This window comes from Aethalodelphis obliquidens, unplaced genomic scaffold (assembly GCF_003676395.1).
Source record: "Aethalodelphis obliquidens isolate GAN/ISIS:26980383/991018 unplaced genomic scaffold, ASM367639v1 scaffold61, whole genome shotgun sequence".
NCBI lineage: Eukaryota > Metazoa > Chordata > Mammalia > Artiodactyla > Delphinidae > Aethalodelphis > Aethalodelphis obliquidens.
This window is the reverse complement of record NW_020838005.1, coordinates 6,504,808-6,530,025: the sequence shown is the minus strand read 5'-3', so window position 1 is coordinate 6,530,025 and position 25,218 is coordinate 6,504,808. Positions and strand designations below refer to the sequence as shown.

General features: G+C 42.3%; 1 protein-coding gene across 2 annotated transcripts in view; it reads left to right on the top strand.

Annotated features, from left to right (window-relative positions):
* The first annotated feature begins 253 nt into the window (after positions 1–253).
* PINX1 (PIN2 (TERF1) interacting telomerase inhibitor 1) overlaps positions 254–25,218 on the top strand; it is a 79,926-nt gene continuing 54,961 nt past the window's right edge. Inside the window, exons 1-6 of one of the 2 annotated variants that reach the window (XM_027088032.1) lie at positions 254–396; positions 4,665–4,774; positions 6,344–6,436; positions 8,167–8,245; positions 18,937–19,029; positions 23,235–23,311. In XM_027088032.1, the coding sequence (XP_026943833.1) occupies positions 378–396; positions 4,665–4,774; positions 6,344–6,436; positions 8,167–8,245; positions 18,937–19,029; positions 23,235–23,311 (471 nt within the window). In that variant the 5' untranslated portion in view covers positions 254–377. Of the gene's footprint in view, positions 397–590; positions 610–4,664; positions 4,775–6,343; positions 6,437–8,166; positions 8,246–18,936; positions 19,030–23,234; positions 23,312–25,218 lie in introns of those variants that run through there. The other variant, XM_027088034.1, reaches the window with a different exon arrangement.

Here is a 25,218-nt window from a genome sequence, read left to right as displayed (position 1 = left end):
TACTCCCAGCTGACAATTTAAAAATATCAAGATTCTGTAATAAAAAAAACCTCCAAACTTAATAACAGCTCTTTTTAGTGGATGATCCTTATAGATATTTCATAGACACACGGAATGCTGGAGTTGGAACAAACCTTGGAAACCGCTGGTCTACCCAGCATCCACCCAAATGCAGTCCCAGGCTTCCCGCGCCCCGCCCACTCGCCGCCGCGCGGTCCGGGAGCGAGTCGCGCCTCACTGACGTCAGCAGCGCGCGCCGTCGCCGCTGCAATTTGCCGGGCTTGCGAGGCTCGTGGTTCTAGCTTCTCCGCGAGACCGCCGAGCGGTATCCACCGTCGCTCAGGTCCCGAGGCCCGCGGTGTCACAGGGTCGGCGACATGTCGATGCTGGCTGAGCGTGAGTGTTGGGCTCGGAGGCCCGACCGGGCGCGAGGGTGAAGGTTCCGGGTGACGCGGCGGCCGGACCGAGTGGCGGTGGGCACCGGTCTCCGGCGCACGGTGGGCCGGGGGATGCGGGGGGCCGGAGTCCCGGACGCCCTGCTCGGCTTGCCCTGGCTGCCGCGGAGATTTCCCAGCCCAGCCGTCCCCGAAAGTTAGCTGCGGTCTGCTGGTGAGAGACTGCGAGTGCCCACTTGGGACGCTTGTTCTCACGTTCAGACCTGAGCACGCGAGTGGTGGGTTCGAATGGGGGTCCGGACACCGGTTGTGGGAACCCGGACTGGCTCTTTCACTTCTCCGGGCCTCAGCTTCCTCTGGTTAAAAAGAGGCGGTTGGGCCAGCAGAATCTCTTCAGGCAGTGAAATCCCGTTCTTGAAAGTGTATTGAATCAAGAAAAAGAAAAGCAAAGGGGTTAGAAGCATCAAACACAAGAAGTTAGCGTTTTTTAGGGGAGGCGGGGCTAATGAGTGATTATAAGTAAGACAGTGGCGGTTTTGACTTTAGTAGTTGGAATTACTAACACTCTACTATGGAAGGAATGTTGGCCTCAACGCCCCACCCTGCCACAGTTTGCCTTTGACATTTCCCATCACTTTGTGAAGTTCGTTAATTCCCTCCCTTTGGAGAGGCTGTTTAACTTCTGAACGATACCTGTAGCTAAGGCTGCCGGCCACCAGATGGCAGTCGTGCCTTGGTCCTGAAAAGCCGGCCGGTATCTTTGAAAGTGTCTGGTGAGCGAGGAGCAGAAACAACTGCTAAATTTTAACAGACCCAACAGACGCTACACAGGGATTCCATGAAATAAATGCTGTCGGCATCCTCTAAGGGGGTGGAGGAATGGGAACACAAAACGGAGTGGGTAAGGCACCATTCACATTTTACAGGGGCAGAAATTGAGGTTCAGAGGAAAATAATTCACCCCAAGGTCATTGAGGTAGAAAGTGACAAAATTGATCTAGTTATCGCTATATCTTTACGTTCTTGTCACCAGGGTCAGCAGATTTCTATTGTTTTTTAAACAGGGACTTAAAGAAAGGAGTGTGTTTTAGAGTGTGACCCTGTGGGCTCTATTTCTTCGTCTGTGTAACCAGTGTGGCTAAGATTTCTTGTGGTTTTAATATTCTTTGATGTATGCTTAGTTCAGCGTGCACTTGGGAACATTAGCCCTGGCTCTGCTATTCATTTCTGTTTCTTTCCCTGATCAGTTTCTCTGGGGCTATTAAAAACTTCTTTGATTATGTTCATTACTAGGTTGGCTTAAGTCAATGAGATGGTGAACGTGAAAATAGTTCAAAGTATGAAATGATATACAGATGTGAAGTGCCATCTGTGGACATCAGCAACTCAAGCTGCATAATTTCATGAGAATATTTTCCGTTCTCTTCCCACCATGACCCCAAAATTTCAAATCTTTGACATTAATAGTATATAATATTTTGTGTTTTTTTTAAACAATTTACTAAATTAATGTCAGTGGCATCCCTTATGATTAGATATTTGGGACTGGTGTTCTTATTTTAGAAATGAGAAAATAGAAGCATAGAAAAGTCCCAGTCTGCCATTTCACTACCTAGCAGTTATTTCCTCTGATAGTTTATAAAATTGGGATAATTCTGTAGGTACAGTTTTATAACCTACTTTTTTCCCCTAATTAATCTTAGTGAACATTTTCACTTCAGTAAGTATGCTAATTTCCTTTGTTTTCTCTTGCCATATGGACTATATTTTGTTTTCTTTCATCTTCTCCACAGTCACTTATCCCATTTTTAAAATCTAGTAGTTTGCTTTGTTTCTCAAAAACATTTTTTTATCCTGCATTTCTCTAGTTATCAAATATTATTTTATTGGTTCTCCCCTATGTAAGGTAAGAAATCTCGCTTATATAAACGTAAGAGAAGAATTTCATTTATCACTGTCACTTTTCAGTCCTTATTTAATTCAGAGTCTTAGACCCATATTTTATCAAGATACTACTTTTTTTCATAGACTCTTTTCAAGACCAGTTTTTGACACTTGCAGTTATTACATTTTCTAATCAAATGACAACACGATAGTTAATGGATTTCATTGCATTAAGATTTTATGCTGCAGTTTCTGTAACCTTGAATATGTCTTGAATAATATTTTAATAAGAATATATGAATGATATATTTTTTGAGGTCTTGAATATCTGAAAGTGTCTTGGGGCAAAGAAAAAAAAAATTCTGTCCCTGGCTCTTGGAACTCAGCACATTTTTCAGAGTAAGCTGAATCCTGGCATAAACCTTGTGGTATTAGGCCTGGCAGCTGTTGTGTGCAGGGCTGTTTATTGGGGTTACCCTGGAAGTATCCTATTAGATCTCCATGTAGGAGGAGTCCCTGCTAGAGGATGGTTACCCCCGCCCCCCGCCGTCATCCCAAGGAGTGATTGTGCAGATTCAGGGCACTCTACCCTGAGCGGAGTAGCTGCCCTACTCCGCTGGGTGAGGCTACCTGCCATTTCCCTGGGGAAGAGGAGCTGACCTCGCTGCCTCTCCAGTCTTGTGCCAGCATTAGAGTCTGCTGTATAGACGTTTGTGACATAAACTGTATGCCGTCTTTGTTGCAGAGCGTGGGTGCAGTCATTCTCAAAAATGTCTCCTTCATACAAGCCCCAGTCGGAGACCCTTGGCAGACACTACAGTAGAGACATGAACTCTGACACACACCAGGAAGCAGCCTTACAGAGAGAGAGCCTTGGTTAACAAGGCCCATCTTGTATGCTGTTCATTAGCTGAGTATTTACTAGATAAGTGGTAACGTAGTCACATGTAGCATTTTGGGGTCACCTTTTTTCTGCAAAGCACTCTAAATTGGAGCCCAGCTCATTTTTCTTTGTGAGTAGTCTTTTTCTGCCTGCATGCTTAGTAAAGGTTTACTTATTTTTGCTAGGGTGTGGATAGTTACAGGTCTCTATTGATTTTACATGCAGTACACTGAGCCTCTCTGACTGGAGGCTGTTATTTTTATACTCGTTAGGAGACTGCCACGGCGTGAGCAGCTGTTGACAGTGAGATACTCTGCTTCCATTGGTGCAGTAGGTGAATGATGATGACACCTGACCTCCAAATTCCCCGCTTGGCCAGAGTTTACTTTTGGGTTTCATATGCTTGTTTAATAAACTTTTGGAGTTCTTTCTCTCTGCCATAATTGTCCTTAAAACTATAGCGATAAACTTGAGTTTCTAATGGTCAGTTATTTATATATATTAAAAAAAAACTTGTAGGGACTCAAAGCAGTTCCTCAATTCAGTTATCTTCCTTCCTCTTTTTTTTATCTTTCCCCTTTTCTTGTCTCCTTTCTTCAGCCTCCCCTCCTTTTTCCTTTCTCAGTCATTCATACATTCATTCATGTTTTTCCTGAATGCTTGCTGTGGGCAAAGTGTTTTTCACTTCTTGCAGTGAAGCATAGGAAAGAATAAGACATGAATGTGAGCCTTAAGGAGATTATGGCATAATAGCAAACATAAGAGATGGATAGAAACAGCCATAATACAGAAGAATGTTAATTAAATGACAAAAAAAAGCAGCAGGTAATTTACTGTGTGAGTTCAGAAAAGGGGTCATATGGCTTTAGGGCGTTTCTGTGAGAAGGGATGATTAGTATCTGTAGGTTGCACGGAGGGTGACTCTCGTATGCTGTGAATTAAAAATAAAAGCTTTGGAGTTGGTAGGACCTTGGTTTGTATAGACTCTGTTTTTTGCTTGGGGGCATTAGGAACATTCTTTCTGTAGGCCTCAGATTTTCTCATCTGAAAAGTGCAGATCTCTCCTCATTGGGTTACTGTGAAAATTGAACCTGAGAATGTATGGATAGCATTTGGCACTTAACGTATGTCTGTGATGACTGCTGCTGGTGATAGTGACACTGGTGTCACAGGTGCCTTAGGTTGCTGCCAGTTGCTGAATTGGAAGGCCCAGCTGATGGTACCTCATGTGTTTCGATTTGTCACATTTGGGGGAATATTTTTATTTTAATCTTATAAGGTCAGTTTGTATGTTCAGAATATACAGTTATTGGGGAAACCAGGATAAATGATCCAAGCTGATACTCTCCATTGGATGCCAAATCTGCATCTGTATCTAATAAAACATAATGTTTGTTGTATTTATGCAAGTATCGTGTGTATGCATTAGGTATGTGTGTACTTGTGAGGTATTCTCCAGGTTTGAAAGATAAGTTGCTAATGAGATAATTTGTCATTTACAGGTCGGCGGAAGCAGAAGTGGGCTGTGGATCCAAGAAACACTGCGTGGAGTAATGATGACTCCAAGTTTGGCCAGAGGATGCTAGAGAAGATGGGGTGGTCTAAAGGAAAGGTATCTTGGGGAAGAGCAAAGAAATTGGAGCCAGGCAGAGAGATTTCAGATCAGGAGAATACATCTTCCTTAGGAGACTGGGAGAAATTTATTTTGGATCAATAAGTGATTTTGGAGAAATAATTAAATTATAATGACCTTGTGATGATAGAGTTAGAACTGAACATAAACGTCAGCTGTCTTTGTCTATTGTTTAACCTGCTGTGATTTTCATAAATGGTGCCTTTTAATTAGTTGCGTTTGGAATCATACTTAACCATCAGAGTTTTATGTTACTTAGAGTAAGATTTTATTCACCCTTAAAGCTAGACTACGCATTTTCTCCTTTTTCTCACATTCCCTTTATTCCTGACTCACGTAGGACTTCTGCTGATATCTCTGCACTTAAACGGTTCTTGTCAAGGTCTTTAAAGATCTTGCTAAATCCAATGGATCCTTTTTTGTTCTCACATTACTTTATCCCTTAGCAGCACTGGACATAATTGACTTGAAATACCACTGTCTTGGCTTCCACAATACTGCCCTCTCTCCCGGTTTTTCGTTCTCCGTTACCAGCCACTGCTAAATTTTTGTTGCTGGCTCTTCCTCCTCTAGACTTTTGAGCTTTGGAATTCCTTGGGGTTCAGCCCTAGTCCCTTCTCTGTCCTCATCTCAAGTAGATCATTTTTATTATAAAACTCTTGATTCCCCCCCGCCCCCCACAAATCTTTTTCTTCCCAAGTTTTCCCCATTTTTGCAAATAGCACCCTATCACCTTACTCAAACCAGAAACCTGGGAGTCGTGCTTGATTCCTTGACCTCTCTCACTTCCCGAATCCCCAGCCATTATTCCTCTCTATCCGGGGCCCCATCCTGGACCAACCACCGCCATTGCTTGCCCTGATCAACGCAGCAGCCTCTCAGCTGCCTCCCTGACTCCCTTCTTTTCCTCCTCTGGGCCATTTGCCATACAGCAGCCTTAATGAGCTTTTAAAATACAGAAATTAGATCATGTCATTCCTTTGCTTAAAAGTTTGGTGGTTTCCCATTGTTTTAAAAAATAATATCCAAATTCTCCCCATAGCTTCCAAGGTCCTTAAGGTCTGGCCCCTTTATATCACCTTATTTTCTCCATCCACTGTGCTGGAGCCACTTGGGTGCCATTTAGTACACCAGGCGCTCTGGGACTCTTTACAAATGAGGGTTAACGATGCGGGGGACTTGGGGTCCCCTTCCTCAGTGTTGTTTTGTAAAATTATTTAATGGAAAGCACCATAGACTTTAATGCCTCTGATGGGCTTCTGTTAGTTTGGCAGTAGCACTCTGCTTTTGAGCATCAGAGAAAGGATGTTCTCCTTAGTGTTTCCATGGTCCTTGAAGTGGGTCACAGGTTGCAGGCTTGGCATTCATTATTGTAAGTGCATCCTTGATATTACAGAATCTTGTAAGAATCCATTAGACTGTGTCCTCTTTGAGAACAAGGATAATGCCTCCTAGATGTTTAGTGATTAATCAAACAGTTGATGAAGGAAGAGAGGTATTTTTATACCTGATAAAAATGCTAACTCTCTTTGTGTTTAATCTCCACAGGGTTTAGGGGCTCAGGAGCAAGGAGCCACAGATCATATTAAAGTTCAAGTTAAAAATAACCACCTGGGACTAGGAGCTACGATCAATAATGAAGTGAGCAACAGCGTCTGCTGGGGGTTTTCCTTGCATAATTGATATTTTTGTCAGTGTAAAAAATTTAATCCAGTCAAATTGATTGATCAGTTTTAAGCTGTTCAAGCGTGTATCATACATGTTTTCGATAACTGAGGAGCCCATAACTAAGCTGCTGGGCATCTGTAACGTGTCATCGTTTTGCCTCATGGCCCTATGGGATTCTTTACTTGCTTATGCATAAGAGATCCAAAGTAGCTTTATTGCTGAACTTTGCAAAAAGTGTTCTTTTTAAAGAAATATTCATTTCAGGACAGAGAGGAATTTTCATCTTTACCTGCGTTGTAATATTAGCTTATATTGTTAAAATTGGTGGCATTTCATTTTGGAAATACTGAAAGAAAGTGTCTGTCCCGTTGTCTGACTGTTGGTGTATAGCACTTGAATTTATTCACATTTCCCCTTAAAACACTGACACTTTGAAAATATGACCCTGTAATTAAAAGTTCATGGCTTACCCTGCCTTTCATTTTCAGTATCATTGCTCACTGTAGAAAGGATCTAAACTGAAAGCTTTGTTCTTACATTTCTGCAGCCAACAGAATCTGGTAGGAAATCTGGGGAATTACTTTAGGTAAACTGGGTTACATTGCTTAGTTCAATAGCTCAGAGTAGTGGACTGGAGCAGCTAAAATTGTTTGGGCTAACAGCTAAAATCTTCAACCACTAAAGGAAGAGTTTAACATATACATGTTGTCAAATCATCATGTTGTACACCTAAAACTAATATAACGTTATATGTCAACTATATCTCAATACACTTGAAAAAAGGGGCAGGGGAATGTTCTATTTCTGAGGACAAAATCCAAGACCAGTACTTCAAAATGTTTGGAATGTCACACACTTACTAGATGGAATGTTTAGCAATATTGTCTATTTTCATCAATTAATAAACACACCTTGGACAATTTAAAAAAAAAGAGTTTATGTAAGGTTGATTTTGAAGGTAATTTTGAAGAGGTGGATATACAGATACACTTAACTTTTTAGGAGAAGCATTGCCCGGTAAACCTATTCAATATACCTTAACCTTAAGCATTCTTTAAAAAGTACGCATGAGGCAAGTTCCCGAATTGAAACCCTGCTCCCCACAGGTTGATATTGTTTTGGAGATGTTCATTCTCTTTTAAAGCTAGGTCGTCTTTGTTACGATGAGCTTATTAACTGAGCCCCTTATAAATGGGTGCTGATTGATTCAGGGAAGCTGGAGTCCTTCTTCCTCCCGTCCCCACTGCTGTTTTCTGAAATTGGGCTGGATGCAAGCAAGCAGAATTGGGCAAGATATTTTCAGCTCAAATGAGCAAAGAAGAGAGCCCTCAAGTCTGTCACTGCTTTTTTCCTTTGACCTACATAATTTTCCCATAGTGAGGAAAAAGATATTTTATTTTGCTTTATTTTAACATTTAGCACACAGGTTGCCTGTTGTTTCTTTGACTATAAGTTGACTTGATAAGTCACCTACATTTGAAGTCAGGGCTTAAGCTTCCAAGCTCCTCATTTTTAATAATGATATAGATAAATTACATTTCAAATTATACTATTTCTTTTTCATTCAAATTTATAAAATAATATTTTGGTGAAACATTTAAAAATTCACATTAACTACCAGATTTCCCTGATTCCAATATATATCTTATCGCAGCTTAGGTAGACTACAGGCTTGTCTCTGATTGAGTTTTTGGCATTTTCAGGACAGCTGGATTGCTCATCAGGATGATTTTAACCAGCTTCTGGCCGAACTGAACACTTGCCATGGGCAGGAAACAGCAGGTAAGGAAACTTTGCTTTTTATCCATTGGCTTGTAGAAGACGTAATCTTGATCTAAGATACTTTTATCAACTCTTTTTTACTGTAAGCATCCTATATCTGAAAGTTAATCGATTGTAGCTCTCACAAATAGTCATTTCTGTTTATGTTTTAGGGGTATTCTCATTGAATTAACCTTAGTCATAAGCAAACACTTTTTTCCCCATTACGAGTTTGAGAATGATAAGGTAAAGCTTTTATTCAGTTTACATTTCTCTGTTGCCTTTCCCTTATCCCAGCCTGACGATGTCCGGGGTCCCGCAGTTCCGGCCTTGGCCCTCTCTCATCTTTCCTTGGCCCTGGCTCTCTTCTTACGCCCTCCAGTCTCACGGGGCGATGTGTGGTGACCGCTGCCACACTTCCCTCTACTCCTTCACCCTCTCTCCTGAACGCCCTGCTCAGTGTCTGCATTCAGGGTGTCGTCGACTCCTGGCACCTAGCAGGTCCAGACTCCAGTTCTGTACCTCCCCCACCTGCACCCTGCAAACTGTTTGACACCCGTAGCCCACAGCCTGTTTTCTCCACCATCTTCCCCATTTCAGTTGATGTCAACTTCATCCTTCCAGCTGTTCCAGCCAAAGAACTTTTTCCACTAGGAAATTTTGTTGGTTCTACCTTTACAATATATTCAGACCTTGACTGCTCCATGTCACCTGCACGGTAAGCAGCATGGTCTGAGCAGCTGCTATCTCTTGTCTGGATTATTGCAGGAGCCTCTGAAGCCGGTCTTCTCAGCCATGGCACTGCTGATGTTTTGGGCTAGATAATTCTTTGCTGTGAGGCATGTCGTGCGCATTTTAGAATGATTGGCAGCATCCCTGACCTCTACCCGCAAGGTGCCACTAGCACCCCCTCCCCCTAGTTGTCGCCACCGAAAATATCTCCAGATAGTGCCAAGTGTCCCCTGGGCAGAATGCCCTGACAGGGAGCTGCTGCTCTGAATTGATCTTTCTCCGTCCACGCGCAGACTCCTCCAGCGTGTCTCAGCCCAACAGCCAGAGTGATTCTTTTAAAATGTAAGTCCGTTTGTGCTGCTCAGGATAAAAGCCGAAGCCCCTGCAGCGGACTCGCAGCCTTACACAATATGGACCCTCTCCCTTTCTGACTGTCTCCTACCCTCCCCCTTCTTACCAGTTCCATCCTGACCACACCGACTCCTGTACTGGTTTTTGAATACACCAAGCGTGCTCCTGCCTTGGGGTTTCGCACTGGCTCCTCCCTCTCTCTAGAACACTCTTCCCCCAGATAGCTTCTGTGCACCTTCTCAACAAGGTCCATACTCAGTTGCCAACTTAAAACTGCATCCTGTTCCTTAGTTCCGTTTTTGGAAGTCAATTGAAAATTGGTAAGAAATAGCAGCATGAGAATATTATTGAGAAACATGTAGTAAGGAAAATGAGAAGAACCAGCTAAGAGTGCGGGGTCAGGGGACAGGGCAGGGAGTCGCTGCACTTTTTGTTAACAGCTTTGTTGAGGTGTAATTCACATGCCTACCATTCACCCATTTACAGTGTGCAATTCAGCAGCTTTTAGTATATTCAGAGTTGTCACCAGAACCAATTATGAAACATTTCATCACCCCCCAAAGAAACTCTGTACCCAGTAGTATTCATTCCCCACTTCCCCCAGCCACCCTAGGCAACCATTGATTTACTTTCTGACTCTAAAGATTTGCCTATTCTGAAATCAAAACTGCAATGAGGTATCACCTCACACCGGTCAGAATGGCCATCATCAGAAACTCTACAAACAGTAAATGCTAGAGAGGGTGTGGAGAAAAGGCAACCCTCTTGCACTGTTGGTGGGAATGTAAATGGATACAGCCACTATGGAGAAGAGTATGGAGGTTCCTTAACAAACTAAAAATAGAACTACCATATGACCCAGCAATCCCACTACTGGGTATATATCTGAGAAAACCATAATTCAAAAAGAGTCATGTACCACAATGTTCATTGCAGCTCTATTTACAATAGCCAGGACATGGAAGCAACCTAAGTGTCCATCGACTGGTGAATGGATAAAGAAGCTGTGGTACTTATATACAATGGAATATTACTCAGCCATAAAAGGAACGAAATTGAGTTATTTGTAGTGAGGTGGATGGACCTAGAGTCTCATACAGAGTGAAGTAAGTCAGAAAGAGAAAAACAAATACCGTATGCTAACACACGTATATGGAATCTAAAAAAAAAAAAGTTTCTGAAGAAACTAGGGGCAGGACAGGAATAAAGACGCAGATGTAGAGAATGGACTTGACACGGGGAGGGGGAAGGGGAAGCTGGGACGAAGTGAGAGAGTGGCATGGACATATATACACTACCAAATGTAAAATAGATAGCTGGTGGGAAGCAGCCACATAGCACAGGGAGATCAGCTCGGTGCTTAGTGACCACCTAGAGGGGTGGGATAGGGAGACGCAAAAGGGAGGGGATATGGGGATATATGTATACGTATAGCTGATTCACTTTGTTATAAAGCAGAAAGTAACACACCATTGTAAAGCAATTATACCCCAATAAAGATGTTAAAAAAAAAAGATTTGCCTATTCTGGACATTTCATATAAATGGAATCTTGCAACATGGGTCTTTTGTGACTGGTTTCTTTCACTTAGCGTAATATTTTCAAGGTTCATCCTTGTTATAGCATGTATCAGTACTTCACTCCTTTTTATTGCCACATAATAGTCCACTGTATGGATATTCTACAGTTTGTCTGTTCATCAGTTGAAGGACATTGGGTTGTTGTCACTTTTTGTCTATCTTGAATAATGCAGCTTTGAACATTAACTTACAAGTTTTTGTGTGGACATATATTTTAATTTCTCTTGGGTTTATACTTAGAATGGAATTGCTGGGTGATACCAGCAGTGTATGAGGGTTTTAATTTTTCTGCATCTCAGCCAATACTTTCTATTATCTGTCTTTTTGATTATGGCCATGCTAGTTGGTGGGAGTGGTGTATCTAATTGTGGTTTTGATTGGCATTTCTATAATGGCTAATGATGCTCAACATCTTTTCACATGATTATTGACCATTTGTGTGTCTTCTTTGAAGAAGTATCTATTCAGATTTTTTGTGCATTTTTAAACTGTGCTATGTGTCTTTATGGTTGATGTGTAAGGATTTTTAATATATACCAGGTACAAGTCTTTTATCAGACATATGATTTGCAAATATTTTCTCCAGTTCTGTGGGTTGTCTTTTCACTTTCTTGAGGGCATTATTTGAAGACTAAGGATACAGAAATAGATAAAAAGACTCATCCCCCCTCTGAAGAAACTTCAAATCTAGTGTGAGAGAAAGAAATGAAGTAAATACCAAAATAACTAAATCTCCCAATTTTATTCAGTTCCTGAATAGTTGAGAGAGAGTAGCAAAGATAGGAGGGATTTATTTGAAAATTTATCCAAATCTCTTTGTTTCCTAAGCTTTTTCTTTCCCGTCAGGTATTCATAAGTTTGCATTATTGATGACTTTAGGTGGCTTCTAACACACAGGTTTGGATACTGAATGTGCTGTTGGGTTTAATAAAGTAGACACAGCTGAAGAAAGTGTAGACCATAGATTAGAAGGTAGTATCCGTAATGCAGGTGTGAAAGGCGAAAAGATGGAAATATGGACTAGAAGTTTAGATGGAGGATAAAGTGAGAAAATCTAATATCTAATAAAAGTTCAGCAGCACAAGAAGAGAGAGAATGGAACAGAGGCAAAATTTGAGGAGATAGGGGCTTCCCTGGTGGCGCAGTGGTTGAGAATCTGCCTGCCAATGCAGGGGACACAGGTTCAATCCCTGGTCTGGGGAGATCCCACATGCCGCGGAGCAACTAAGCCCGTGTGCCACAACTACTGAGCCTGCGTACTGCAATTACTGAAGCCCGTGGGCCTAGAGCCCGTGCTCCACAACAAGAGAAGCCACCACAGTAAGGAGCTGCTCACCGCAACTAAGTGTAGCCCCCGCTCACTGCAACTAGAGAAAGCCCATGTGCAGCAGTGAAGACCCAACACAGCCAAAAATAAATAACTAAAATAAAGTTTAAAAAAAAAGAGTTCTGACTGAATGGTACTTTGAAAAAAAAATTTAAGGAGATAAGGGCTGAAGACTGTCTAGAACTGGTGATAAAGCAAATCCACAGATTAAGAAAATTGAGAGAATCCATGCAGATTACATTAAAAGTCTCTACTCGCAAATGTAATAACAGATGTGACAACATAGCATCATGGCAGAACAGCATACACACACAAAAGAGTGAGAAGATTCTTAATGCAGCCAGAGACAATATACTTATTATCTTCAAAGAAGCAACAGTTATATATGAAAGCAGAGTTCTTAACAATGGGAGCCAAAGACATTGGAGTAATATATTGAGGGAAATATAACTGGCAACCTAGACTTTTACATTCAGCAAATATATCTTTCAAGAATAAATTTTCAGACAAAAAGTTTACCATCAGTAGGCCATAAATAAAGGCAATTTCCAAGGATGCACATCCTTCAGTCAGAAGGAAAGAATACTTAAAACACTATCTGTAGTATCCCCAAACTGGCCATAACCCAGATGTCCGCCAACAATAGAACAGAAAAGTAGACTGCCACATTTGTAAATACAAAGAAATGAAGAATAAAGTACAGTTACATGTGAGAGTATAGGGCAGGGTTTGGCAGACTTTCCACAAAGGGCCAGATAGCGATATTCTGCAGACCGAAGCGTCTCTGTCACAACTGCTTGGCTGTTGGAGTATGAAAGCAGCAAGAGATGATGTATAAACAAATGGATGTGGCCATGTTCCCATAGAACTTTATTTACAAAAGTAGGTGGTGGGCCGGATTTGGTCCACAGGCTGTAGTTTGCTTCTGGTGTCGAAGACTCTCATTAACTCAATGTTGACTGAAAGAAGTGGGACACGTAACATGCAGTGTGATTCCACTTACATAGAACTTCAAATGGAATGCAGAAATATGATAGTTAGGTACTAGACTTGGGTGGTAAAGTTATTTTGTTACTTTGTTAAAACAAAGTTATTTTGTTATAACTTTTGTTATAAAGTTACTCGTAGTAGAAATGAGTACTCTACTGTGAAGTCACAACAGTGATTACCTTTGGGGAGGGGGAGGGGTTGGGATTGAGCAGGGGCTCATGGGGAACTCCTGGGCTGTTATTCTTGTTCTGTTTCTTGACCCAGTTGGTAGTTACACAGGTATGTGAGTACATTGTGCTTCAGGCACTTTCTATGGCTATTACCCCCTCTCCCCCCAGAATGGTTAAAAGCAGAACGAAAAGTAAGGGGCGGGTGGTTATCCCCAAAATCATGGTAATGGTTACTGTTAGGACAATGGTTCTCAACTGGGGATGATTTTGCCTCTCATGGGATATTTCACAATATCTGTGGACATTTTTGGTGATCACAACTGGGGGGATGTTACTGACATTGATCGGGAGAGGCCGGAGATGCAGCACAGCTGTGTCTCTCCTCCTTGCCCTGAACAAATTATTCAGCCCAAAATGCAGTAGCTCCGAGGCTGAGAACCCCTGTTACAGAAGGAAGAGGCACAGGGGTGCAGGATGCTTCTAGATGCAGGTAGTGTTCTGTTTCTAACCCTAGAGGTGGTAACGAGGGGTTTGCTTTATAACTAATTGTACAGACTTCAAGTACTCCTACGTGTGGTGATGTTTGTGGTGATAAAAGATTCCTGAGAATTGCATGGGCCCTTTTCTGGAGGTAAAACATGGCAAGTGTAATTTATGTCATGTTAAGCCTGTAATGAAGGTTAACTGAAGAGTACGGCTGCAACAATTTGAGTATCAGGAATCAATGTCTACCTTAATGAAAATCTGGTGTTGTATAATGGCCATCACTTTTCGTAAACAGGTTCAATGACATGATTAAGGTGTCAGACTTGAGGTGGCCTTTACTGTGACCATCGTCATGGAGGCAGAAGCTCTTGAGTTTGGGTTCTTTTACCTAGAGGCATTCACAGGTTCATTTTTTTTTAAATAAATTTATTTTATTTTTATTTATTTATTATTTTTGGCTGCATTGGGTCTTCGTTGCTGCACACGGGCTTTCTCTAGTTGCGGCGAGTGGGGTCTCTTTGTTGTGGTGCGCGGGCTTCTCAATGTGGTGGCTTCGCTTGTTGCGGAGCATGGGTTCTAAGCGCGTGGGCTTCAGTAGATGCAGCACGTGAGCTCAGTAGTTGTGGCTCACGGGCTCTAGAGCACAGGCTCAGTAGTTGTGGCACACGGGCTTAGTTGCTCTGTGGCATGTGGGATCTTCCCGGAGCAGGGCTCGAACCCGTGTCCCCTGCATTGGCAGGCGGATTCTTAACCACCGCGCCACCAGGGAAGCCCCACACGTTCATTCTTGAACAGGGAAAATTCTCACCTTGTTTGGTATCATAACTTTCTCCTTTGATGTACTGAGTTAGAGAATACTTTGTAACTTTTCAAGTGATAGGGTTGCCCAGAAATTATCACACCAGGATTCCATAGAGGAAGGAGCTATGAGATTCATTTTTGGAGCTGTGGAAAAGAGAAAGCAGATTTTTGAGCAGTTTGCTTTTGAGATTTGACAGTGATAGCTGGAAAGTTACTTTTTTCCAATTTGATGGTATCTTGATTACTGTTTGCTAACTGAGAAATGCCATTGTAATAGGCATGAAAACCCTGGTTCGGGACAGGTCCCTTTGTGCTGATTGCCCAGGCTGAGCACAATCACTGCAGCTGGGCCTTCCTGATGGATTCCCGCAAGGGCAGTCAGGGAAGTGTTGAAAGTGACTCGGGGAAGCCTGTGTTATTTGTCAGGAAGGTGGCGAGGGCATAACAGACTCCAGGTGGTGGTGCCTGTCCGTGTGCAACCCCATCCACTGGTTCACCTGTGCAGGCTGAGTCTTTTTCTGCGTGAGCCATAGAAGTGTAGTAAATCATTAACTGAGTTACTGATCTATAGGTTAACTTCCACCTCAAGACCACTAGAGGGTGCTGCACCCCTGCGGTAGGGACAGGGCTGTTAGCTCTGCCTCCGTCTCATTCAGTACCGTCCAGCCTTTAGAATAGTCCTTTAACAGATAAAGCTGGCCCGGAAATGGATCAGGAGAGCTGAGATTATTTTTCTGCCAAGTCATCTTTGGTAAATACAGTATCTTCATCCAAATGAATTTTTGGTTTTATTACTTGAATTAAAGCTGACAAGCAGATGACACGATAACCTAGTCACATATTTTTCTGGTATAATAATATTTTTAGCTCCTTAAGATTGCTTACCGAATCAACACAGTTTGCCTTTCAACTAAACAGAAATTCTATACTATTCTCTTCGTAGAATCTTGCAAAGATTCTAGAAATAACCCTTATTCCTTTGTGGGACACAAAAATCTCTATATTCTTTAAAATTTCATTTTTAAAAATTATCCTGTCTCAATTAGTTACTCCCAGACTCAATCCAGCTTTTTGATAGACTTATCTCATGGTTTAAGAAGTGCTTTTTACTTCTGTCAGGTATCTTGTCCCTTGTGGTTTTAAATATTTTGGAAATAAACGGGGATGCTGATAACCTGTCATCCACAGAGGTGTGGTTTAGGACAGGCATCTTCAAATTGTTTTGCTCCCAGGGCTCCTGAGGGAATTTCGAAGAACAGTATACCCTATCTCACAGTTTTAGATCGACATCTATAATGTTTTTAATCACAGCTTTAAATAGTTACAAAGAATATAATACCTGCCTACTGGGAAAATTAGCATTTTAAAATAAAAGCATTCCGTCAGTCCCAGATGTATCCAGTGGATGTTAAATCCCAGAGCAACTTGATATCCATGGTCATCTCTTTAGAAATAGAAAAGTAAGTCCTTTAATATTCAGAGATATTATGTTTCCTAGTATCTTTTCCTCTGAAATATTTCCTTTGTATATATCCCATAATATGTTAATATATTTTTTTTGCTTGAACTTTGAAAAATTCATTACCCTGTCATGTTTCTCCACTACAAAACAAATACATATAAATTTTGGGTTTATTTCTCATAGCCCCAAGGCCTAAGGGTAAATACTTTTACTTTGGATTAGGTTGTCTTTATTAATTAGTAGATTGTAATGCACAAAACCAGGAAATAATAAATTTTGATAAATAATTATTAGAACAGTAAAACCTTTTTGGAAGTGCTGGGTTTGCGGCTTTGAATAAAGGACGCCTCCATGACACCAGTACTGTGGCTTGTTCCTTATTGATCCTGGTGAGAGGAGAGCTGTGCTCCCCTTGTGTAAAGTGGGAGGAGGATGCAGGGGAGAAGCAAAGAAGGAGGACCAGATTGATGCATCCACACAGAACAGAGCAGCTTTAGGAAAGCGTGTGTGTGGACAGCCAGGTAGAAACTGCTCCCCTAGGACGTGTCCGGGCTCGGGTTTGCTCTGGAAAGGCTGTGTGCTCGGAAGGTGGCGAAGCTCCCAGGAGGTTCTCAACGTCCCCAGAAGTGTGAGCGCAGCTCCGCTGGCACACAGTGTGGAGGTTAAGGATGTGTGCTCTCATGTAGATCTTCCTGGGTTCCAGTTCCATCATAGCCACCGCCTTGATGGACCTTATTTTAGCCCTCTTGCTTCAGTGCCCTGTGAAGTCGGTTTATTAGTCCTAGCAGCTACCTTCCAGGGCGGTTGCCGAGATGGAATGCAGGATGGCACAGAAAGCTTACAGCCCAGCACCTGGGTAAAAGCCACTTCAAGCTGGTACTGTGCTTGGTAGTTTGTGTTTGGAACATCAAAATTGAGACTGTTGGGCTTCCCTGGTGGCGCAGTGGTTGAGAGTCCGCCTGCCGATGCAGGGGACACGGGTTCGTGCCCCGATCCGGGAAGATCCCACGTGCCGTGGAGCGGCTGGGCCCGTGAGCCATGGCCGCTGAGCCTGCGCGTCCGGAGCCTGTGCTCCGCAACGGGAGAGGCTGCGGCAGTGAGAGGCCCGCGTACCGCTAAAAAAAAAAAAAAAAAAAATTGAGACTGTTATGTGCTATGTAAAGTGTTTGGCCACAGAAAAGAGCAGAAAGTTTCCTGGTGGGATGTTTTTGAAAAAGTCCCAAGCTGATCTTGGGAAGTGACCGCGGAGGAGAATGTTTCAGGTTGTTGATGTGATTAAGCTGTGCTAGGCATTGTCTGAAAGCTTGAAACATCTACCTTAACATTGTTCAGAGCCTTGCTATGTAATTTACACTTTGCTTTTGAAATGACTAATTTCCTGGGAGGGATTACCCTTAGCTAATGTGTTTAACGGACATGTGCTTGTTTTGCTTCACTACTAAGGTGAAAATTTCCTTTTTTCTCCTTTCTCTAACCTCGTATTTATATTTCCTTATGACATAACCATAGGAAAATTCAGTCTCTTTTCTACCTATGATGTGCTCTTTCTGCTACCTAAACTTGACAAATAGATAAAGATGAGGGAACACAGGCAGCTACTGAGATTCCTGTCACTGACTCTCACCCCGGATCTACGTGCTCTGATATTTCAGGCAAAGGACTAAGACTGCTTTCTGGCTCACGTTTTCCTGTTTTGTCAAAGGAGTAACCACATGAGTTTATTCCTCAATGATTTGTTTTTGTTGTTGCTTTTGTCCTGAAAGGCGAGCCTCCAGTGAAATCTGGTGTTTGAGGCGGTGGCTCAGTGCCAGCTCTGCGCCTTCACGCTCTACCTAATTAGCATCTCTGATCTGTTTTTGATTATCATTAATCTATCTTACCTTTATTCACTTTTTAAAAGAACTTTTTATTTGGAAACAATTATAGACTTACAGGAAATTGCAAAAATAGTAGTAGAAAGCGTCCTGAATACCATTCACCCAGTTTCCCCCAACGGTGACATCTAAGGTAGCCGTAGCATAACATCAAAACTAGGAAATTGACACTCATGTTGACTATTAACTAGAACGCAGACCTTATTCAGTTTTCACTATTTTTTTTTTAGCCTTCATTCGTGTGTGTGTAGTTCTGTACAATTTTATCACATGTATAGATTCATGTAGCCACCACCACAATCAAGATACAGAATTGCTTCATCACCACAAAAGAGCTGCCTCATAATGCCTTTTTGTGTTTACACCCACCTTGTACCCCTCCAACCTCCAAACTCCACTTTCATCTTTGTCCCTAGAAACCTTTCATCTGTTCTCCATCTCTGTAGTTTCGTCATTTCAAGCATGTTATAGTCTCAGTGGATCATATAGTATGTAGAGTGACCTCTTCATTTAAGCATAATGCCCTTGAAGGCCATCTAGGTTGTTGCACAGTATCAACAGCTCCTTCCTCTTTATTGCGGAGTCGTGTTCCCGTATAAGGGAGTACCAGAATTTGCTCAGCCATTCACCCATTGAAGGAATTTTGGGTTAATTCCAGTATTTTACTATCACAGAGAAAGCTGTCATGAACATTCATGTGGAGGTTTTTTGTGTGAACAGAAGTTTTCATTTCTCTTCTTCCAGGATGTTATAAACATATGGAGAATAGCCCTGCCGGATCCATGGTACACAGTTTAAGAATATTTCTGATCATTTTTAGAGTTCAGTAATAAATAATGGGTCTCATAGGATTTTATTTAAATAAGACTGTGTCACTGTAAGAGAATGAGAATGGAATGCAGAGAGTTTAATGTAATGCTTTTCATGCTTTTTTAAAAGACTCCTCAGACAACAAGGAAAAGAAATCTTTCAGCCTTGAAGAGAAGTCCAAAATCTCCAAAAACCGTGTTCATTATGTGAAATTCACAAAAGGTAAAATGAAGCATTTCTTTCCTTGTTTGAAATCTCTGTGTTCACACTGGATTTCTTAAAGCATTTTTAGCTCTTCACTAGCATCACTTGTTTTACTTACAAAATGGGGAAGGAGGGCCGCGCTGACTGGATTGATCTGAAGCAGCGCTGACGTTTCAGCTCTTGCTGTGAGTCACCGGAGGTCTTGTTAGGATGCAGATGCAGACTCATTCGTTCTGAGGTGGGCCCCAGGTTCGGCTTTAGACTATGTACGAGTCCTTTGGTAAAAAGCTGAGTGTGGAAGCTAACTTGCTGTTTAGAAGAGAAAAGGGACTTTATGTGGCTAGATCAGAAAATTTTAATTTATCGCTCAACATTTTTATTTACATTTTCCTGTTTTTCAGAGCTTAATGTTGGTGTTGAACAGCTCCTAAAATGTGCCAATTTAGAGAATTATGCGCCATGTTGAGATCTCCAGTATGAGAAATCTCACTCCCGAGTTGACTCTTCTGTTATTCCACACCGTTTCTGTGTTTCATGCAGTGTTAACTTAGGTGTTCCATGGTCACTGCAAAAATAGTGTTAGAAAGCATGTCTTCCTTCATCACCACCTCCCCACTCCCCAGTGCTGTACCTACACGGTCAGTCGTGGGTGCAGGTGTCCTATTTAACCACTAGGTGGCAGTCTTGTATTGGAAAGAAACCATTTAACTTGAACTCATCAACTCCCCAGATGTTTTCCCATGGAACAGTGTTGTGTACTAAGTGTACTTTTCAGGCACAAAACGTTATTTATTACATTAATATACTTAAAGTGTAAGTATGATAACTATGTTATCTAGTCACCATTTGATGGTTCGTCTATGGGAGAGTGGCTGTATGTTTCTACCTCTGTATGCCAGGAAAAGCACGGGTCTTTGCTTTAGTCTCGTTGGCATGATTGGGAATTCCCTGACATCTAGAACCCTGCTGAATAGCAATGGGCACTGGAATTCTCACTACTCTAAACTGTTAATGGTGGCTCTCATTTGGAGCCAGGACCCCAAAAGGTAGACTGGGTTTGGTTTGAGGGAGGGCTCATGGCAGAGCTGAAGGGAGGAGAGAGCCGATTGGGTTCGGGGACACGTGCAGGGAGAGACTGGGGTTCCCCTTCCCTGTCCCGGCAGGTATGGCTTGTCTGGCTCGTCGTGTTAGCCTCTCTTCTTTCAGTCAGGGTAGAAGCTTCTTTGTCGTTCTCCCGTATGGCTTCTGAGCAGGGTTCCTCTCCACCCCTGACCTGCTGCAGGACAGAAAGCAATCCTTGTTGGCCCCTCTGTCCTTGTCGGGAGAGGCTAAATGGTCACTTAATACCCATCCCCTTAGGGGAAAAAAAAATAGTTACAGCAGGAGGGGTGCTGAGCACAAATGAAATTAAAAGTGCGCTGTGACTTTTGGGTAGTACAGCAGTCTTTGAAGCTCTGACTTTTGAGAATAGAATCTTCTCATTTTCCTTTTGTACCTGACTACATGCATGATTTCATCTGAAGCATTTGCCGAAGCTGGGATAAAACTCTTTAATCTAATGGATGCCGGGAGTATCTCCTTTCTGTTTCTAGTTAAGCCACCCCCTTGCCCCTTTACTCTGAGTAGAAGAACTCAGTTTTTTGAGTCTTGGATATAATACAGTGCTATAATACAGTTTTCGCCTTAGCACTTGTTGGGCTCTATGTGACTTTTGTCCTTAAACTAAGAGGTTCCAAATTTCCATGATTATCAAGTTCTTACGTTTATTTTTTATCGTTTTATTTGCTTCCCATATGGACTTCTTGGTGTTGTAAGGGTGTCTGGCTGCGGTCATGTTCCTCTCTTCCCATTTGCTGCGCTGATAGACAGGAACACCTGATAATCCTCATGATTAGAAAAACAGCTAAAATGATCCTAAATAAACTGCTGTTCTCTGAAAGGATCAGATCATCCCTTATGGACTTTGTTACATCAGCTTGGCTACTAGAACCTTTTTTCCTCGGTTCTTGAAATGATATGGACGGTTGAAGACTGGTAGATAGATTAACCAAATCCAGGCAGGTAACACATGCTTCCTATTCTGGTCAGTTTTTTGACTGTCATTTTCTCTGAGACAAGTTTATCAACAGTATTTGCTATGATTTGACCGTCATTCAGAACTGAGGCCAATAACTTTCAAACTCATTTTTAATATGTATATTTTATTCAAAACTGGCCATAATTTTATAACATTTGTAAACTATTCAGCCAGGACCATTAACTAATAACTATTTCAACATCACTTCCATCTTCACAGTTTTATCTACCTTTAAGTTCCTTTCCATTGGTCTCTGTTAATTCTTCTCTGTGTTTTGTTTTCCAGATCAAATCCAGAGCAAGGCCTGTAACAATCCTGGTTTCTACATTTACTTAAGTGAACTTTGCTAAAGGGTAGACATTTCTACCCTTTAGAACCCATCACCAAAACTTTAGAAACACTTGCGCCTTCATTGGTACATTCTTTACTAGCTTGACAGCTTTCCCTTCATCACTGCGTGTTCATGTTTTGACATCCTGTTTTAGAATTGTCATCTTGCATGTACCCTCCCTTCCTTAACCCCTGCAGCATTCCTTTTGGTTCAGTTGCTGTAAAAGAGATTGTCATTTGCGTTTCCTTTAGGGTATCTGTTCCATTTCAGGAGCTAGCTTAGGGATGGGTGGCTGCCACGTATTTTGAACTCAGTACAACTCCTTTTTCTGAACTAGAAACTGCCACCCGAATGTGCTCTGCCGTGCAGAATGGGTTCTGCTGAGGGCAAAGCTTGGAATAGATCTCAGACCTCATGAACGTTGTCCACTTCTCCCCACCAGTTTTATTCCCTACTTTTCTGGTTCATTTTCTGAGTTCCCATCTGGGATAGGCTTCATTTTGCTCTTGAGTAGCTTTCCTTTGGGGTCTTCTGTCTGGGTTCTACGTAATAGCCAGGTAGAACCAGGAAGCTTCATTTATTTCCAGCTCAGGAAGAGAGGCGAGAGCAGCACAGAGCCACGCACGAGCCTGTCCTGGCAGGAACAGGTTGCACTGACTGGACCCATGAGTCTGGTACTGCAGCCTAGGAAACTGGTTTTGGCGCCTGGTTTTGCATTAAATCGAAGGGTGTTTGTTTTTTTAATTTCATGGAGTCACTAAGCAATATCATATTTGAATGCCCCAGTGATAGTCAGTGAACTAGAACCCTTCTGGGTCATGACGGTACTTTGCCAAGTCAGTTTGCTGCAGGAAACCAAGAAGATAAGTGGGTCTGTGACAGTGGAGCTCAGGCTTCCAACGCAGAACAAAGACTCTGGTGTCTAACCCAGAGCCTCACTCCCCCGGAGCCTCAAGACTTTATATGTAGTAGTTACATTTTAGAATACATTTACCGTGAAGTTGACAAATGGGACTAGATTTGGTCCACTGCTCACAGGGTGTTATTGGTAGAAGTGGAAATTCCGTAGAAGTGAGTTCTAAATTAGTTGGTTTGTGGGTTTGAAATTAAGTTAAAGAGTTTAGGGTTTTTAATAAGAATCAAGGATCCTTTGGACACTGTTTTTGCCAGAAGCCATTTAATTTCCGACTCTTATTATGTATCCCTTTATTTAAAAAAGATATAGCTATTACAGTAAAAAAAATTTAAAGAGAAAAATCTGAAACCCTTTCACCCTAATGCAATGAATTTTATTTGCATTTATTAAAAAAATTCATTCATTCAATTAATTATTGAGCTTCTATGTGTCAAATGCAGTATGTTCTCATTCCTGTGCTCATTTGGGGTTTTGGAGCTACGTTTCTTAGCAGCGTTTTTTTTATCCTGCATTTCATAATCCTAAGTAAGTAGCTCATGTCTCCTTGAAGTAAACAGGATCTGTTTTCTAAGTGGGGAGCCCAGAGGCCCAGAAATCATACCTTGAAGGCATACCAGTAGTAGAGCTGCTGTAGAATTGAGCTTTCCTCTCCATCTCCATGCTCAGGGCTGTTTCTAACATTAAGAGAAAGTCAAGGGTTCTGGTTCACTTATTTGATTTTTAAGTGATTTTTAAATTTATTTAATTGCAGTAATCTGAAGGGGAAACAGAAGGTCAGTAGTTTACAAAATTGTTTATTTCTTTTCCAAAACCCATCTTGCTTTCAGGAGTTTCATGGTTTATATTTGTATTCCTTATTTTAGAAAGAATATATTACTGAAGGTGTCATGTTTTTCTAGGGAAGGATCTCTCATCTCGGAGCCAAACAGATCTTGACTGCATTTTTGGGAAAAGACAGAATAAGAAGACCCCCGAGGTATTAAGCCACATACGATTGATTTTTCAGCTGTGTATAGAACTATGTATATTTATTACTCATAGCACTTTCCAGGCAAAGTTACCAAAAAAACCTTCTAGAGGCTTCATACAAAGGCTGAATGGTATCCTCTGAATAGTAATACTTGATAGATGATATGTATTATAAGGAGCTTTAAAAAGAATGTGTGTTCTCTGGGCTTTTTTCCCTCCTGGTGTGAGGACTAGACTAACCTCCGGGAAGAACGCCTGTTGCTGATGGATTCAAAGGGGCCAGCGTCTCCCGGCTGCACGAGGGAGGGAGGCGCTCGCTGCAGGCAGCCATTTTGCTCGCTTTGCTCAGAGCGCGTAGCTCTCTCTGGAGCATGGCTGTGGGGGAGACCGTCAGACTCACGCTCAGTCCTGGGCTCTTCCACCTGAAAGGCATTTTGAGACAGTGTTGGATCGGCATGGAGAATCTGGAAGGGATTTAGATGTGGTATTTCCTCCATTGTACAATATTGTTTGTTTCAAAACTAGAAGAATCGAGTGACTAAACTGCACCCTGAATGGGGTGCATCCGTAATTCATGATCCTAACTATTAAACTGGGCTCTGTAATACAGCACAGAGTTCTTTGTGCCATTTCCAACTGGAAGAGACAGCCCTGAATGTCGTTTGCATATCAAAATAGTAGGATTCTTAGAATATGCATTTCTGGAGATAATGGGAGAAAAATATTTAAAATTGATCTTATTGATATCTATGAAAATCTGAAATATACGGTTGCTCTCACTAGCTATGGTAACTATCACTCAGCTAATCTGATGTGTCATACTCACGTTCCTTTATTGGTTCCTAGTCAAGGTCCTGATGACTACAGAGCAAAAAAGACGTGTTTCATTTATTTCTGACATTTCTCCAGACTGTCAGAAAATTTTCCAGGATGGTAGCTATTTGTTACTTAATATAATTTTCAAAGACTTCAGAATTACCAGTTATTGGAAATTTTGTTTGGTGACTTCCTTTGTAGGTTAGGACCAAACTCCTAGTCTTTCAGCACTTTTCTGCCCCCGCATGTGTAGTCATGAGGACAGAGGAGGGAGGCCTGGGCCCTGGGGCCTGCTGAGCGGCACTTCCTGCAGCTCTGCTGAGTTACGTCTGGGTAGGTGGATCATTAGGGAGGGAGCGTCCCGAGTTCAGGCTGCACTGGATGCTTCATTCACAGGAGGCTGTTGAAAAGAGCCGGGGTCATCAGACAACCCAGCTTCTGGTCACACCTCTGCTCCGCCTCTCCCTGGTTCCTGTGGGATGTGGATTAGGCTCTCTGCCTGGTTCACCAAGGACTTCCGCCCCTGGCTTATCTCAGTTTTCCCCTCCTTCCAGTGTCCTCAGTACCCTCAGGGATGCTCTCTGAGCCTCTGCTCTGCCCTAACAACCCCGCCTGGCCACACCCTGCGCCTTGACCTCAGTGCCTCGCCCCTCCCTGGGTCCCCGGGGACTGTCTTTCTGTCCCAGCTCTCCCAGTCGTGCATTCCCACTGCACCGGCTTTTCTGAATCTTTGCCTTGGATTACTTGATTCTCCCTGCTGCCAGCCTTCATTGCCCCCAGCCTGCGTCCTCTCTCTCCAGCATCCTCTTTGAAATTGTACAGTTGAACAGATCGGGGAAGGAAACATTACTTATGGGCTTCTGGTAGAATTTTAAAAGAATTTATGTGGTAAGCACAGGAAAGCTTTTTGTTATAGGAGATGAGAGGTTTCTCATCCTCTGATCGCCATCTATTTGAGGGCTTACTGGTGTGGGATGCCATAAGGTTTTTCAGCACTGTGCGGTACTTGACTTTTTGGCGGTATAGTCATTTATGATCTGGTTAAAGCGAGCCGTTCCCCTGTATTTGAGGAGTTCCAGAAACAGTTCCCTAGTACTA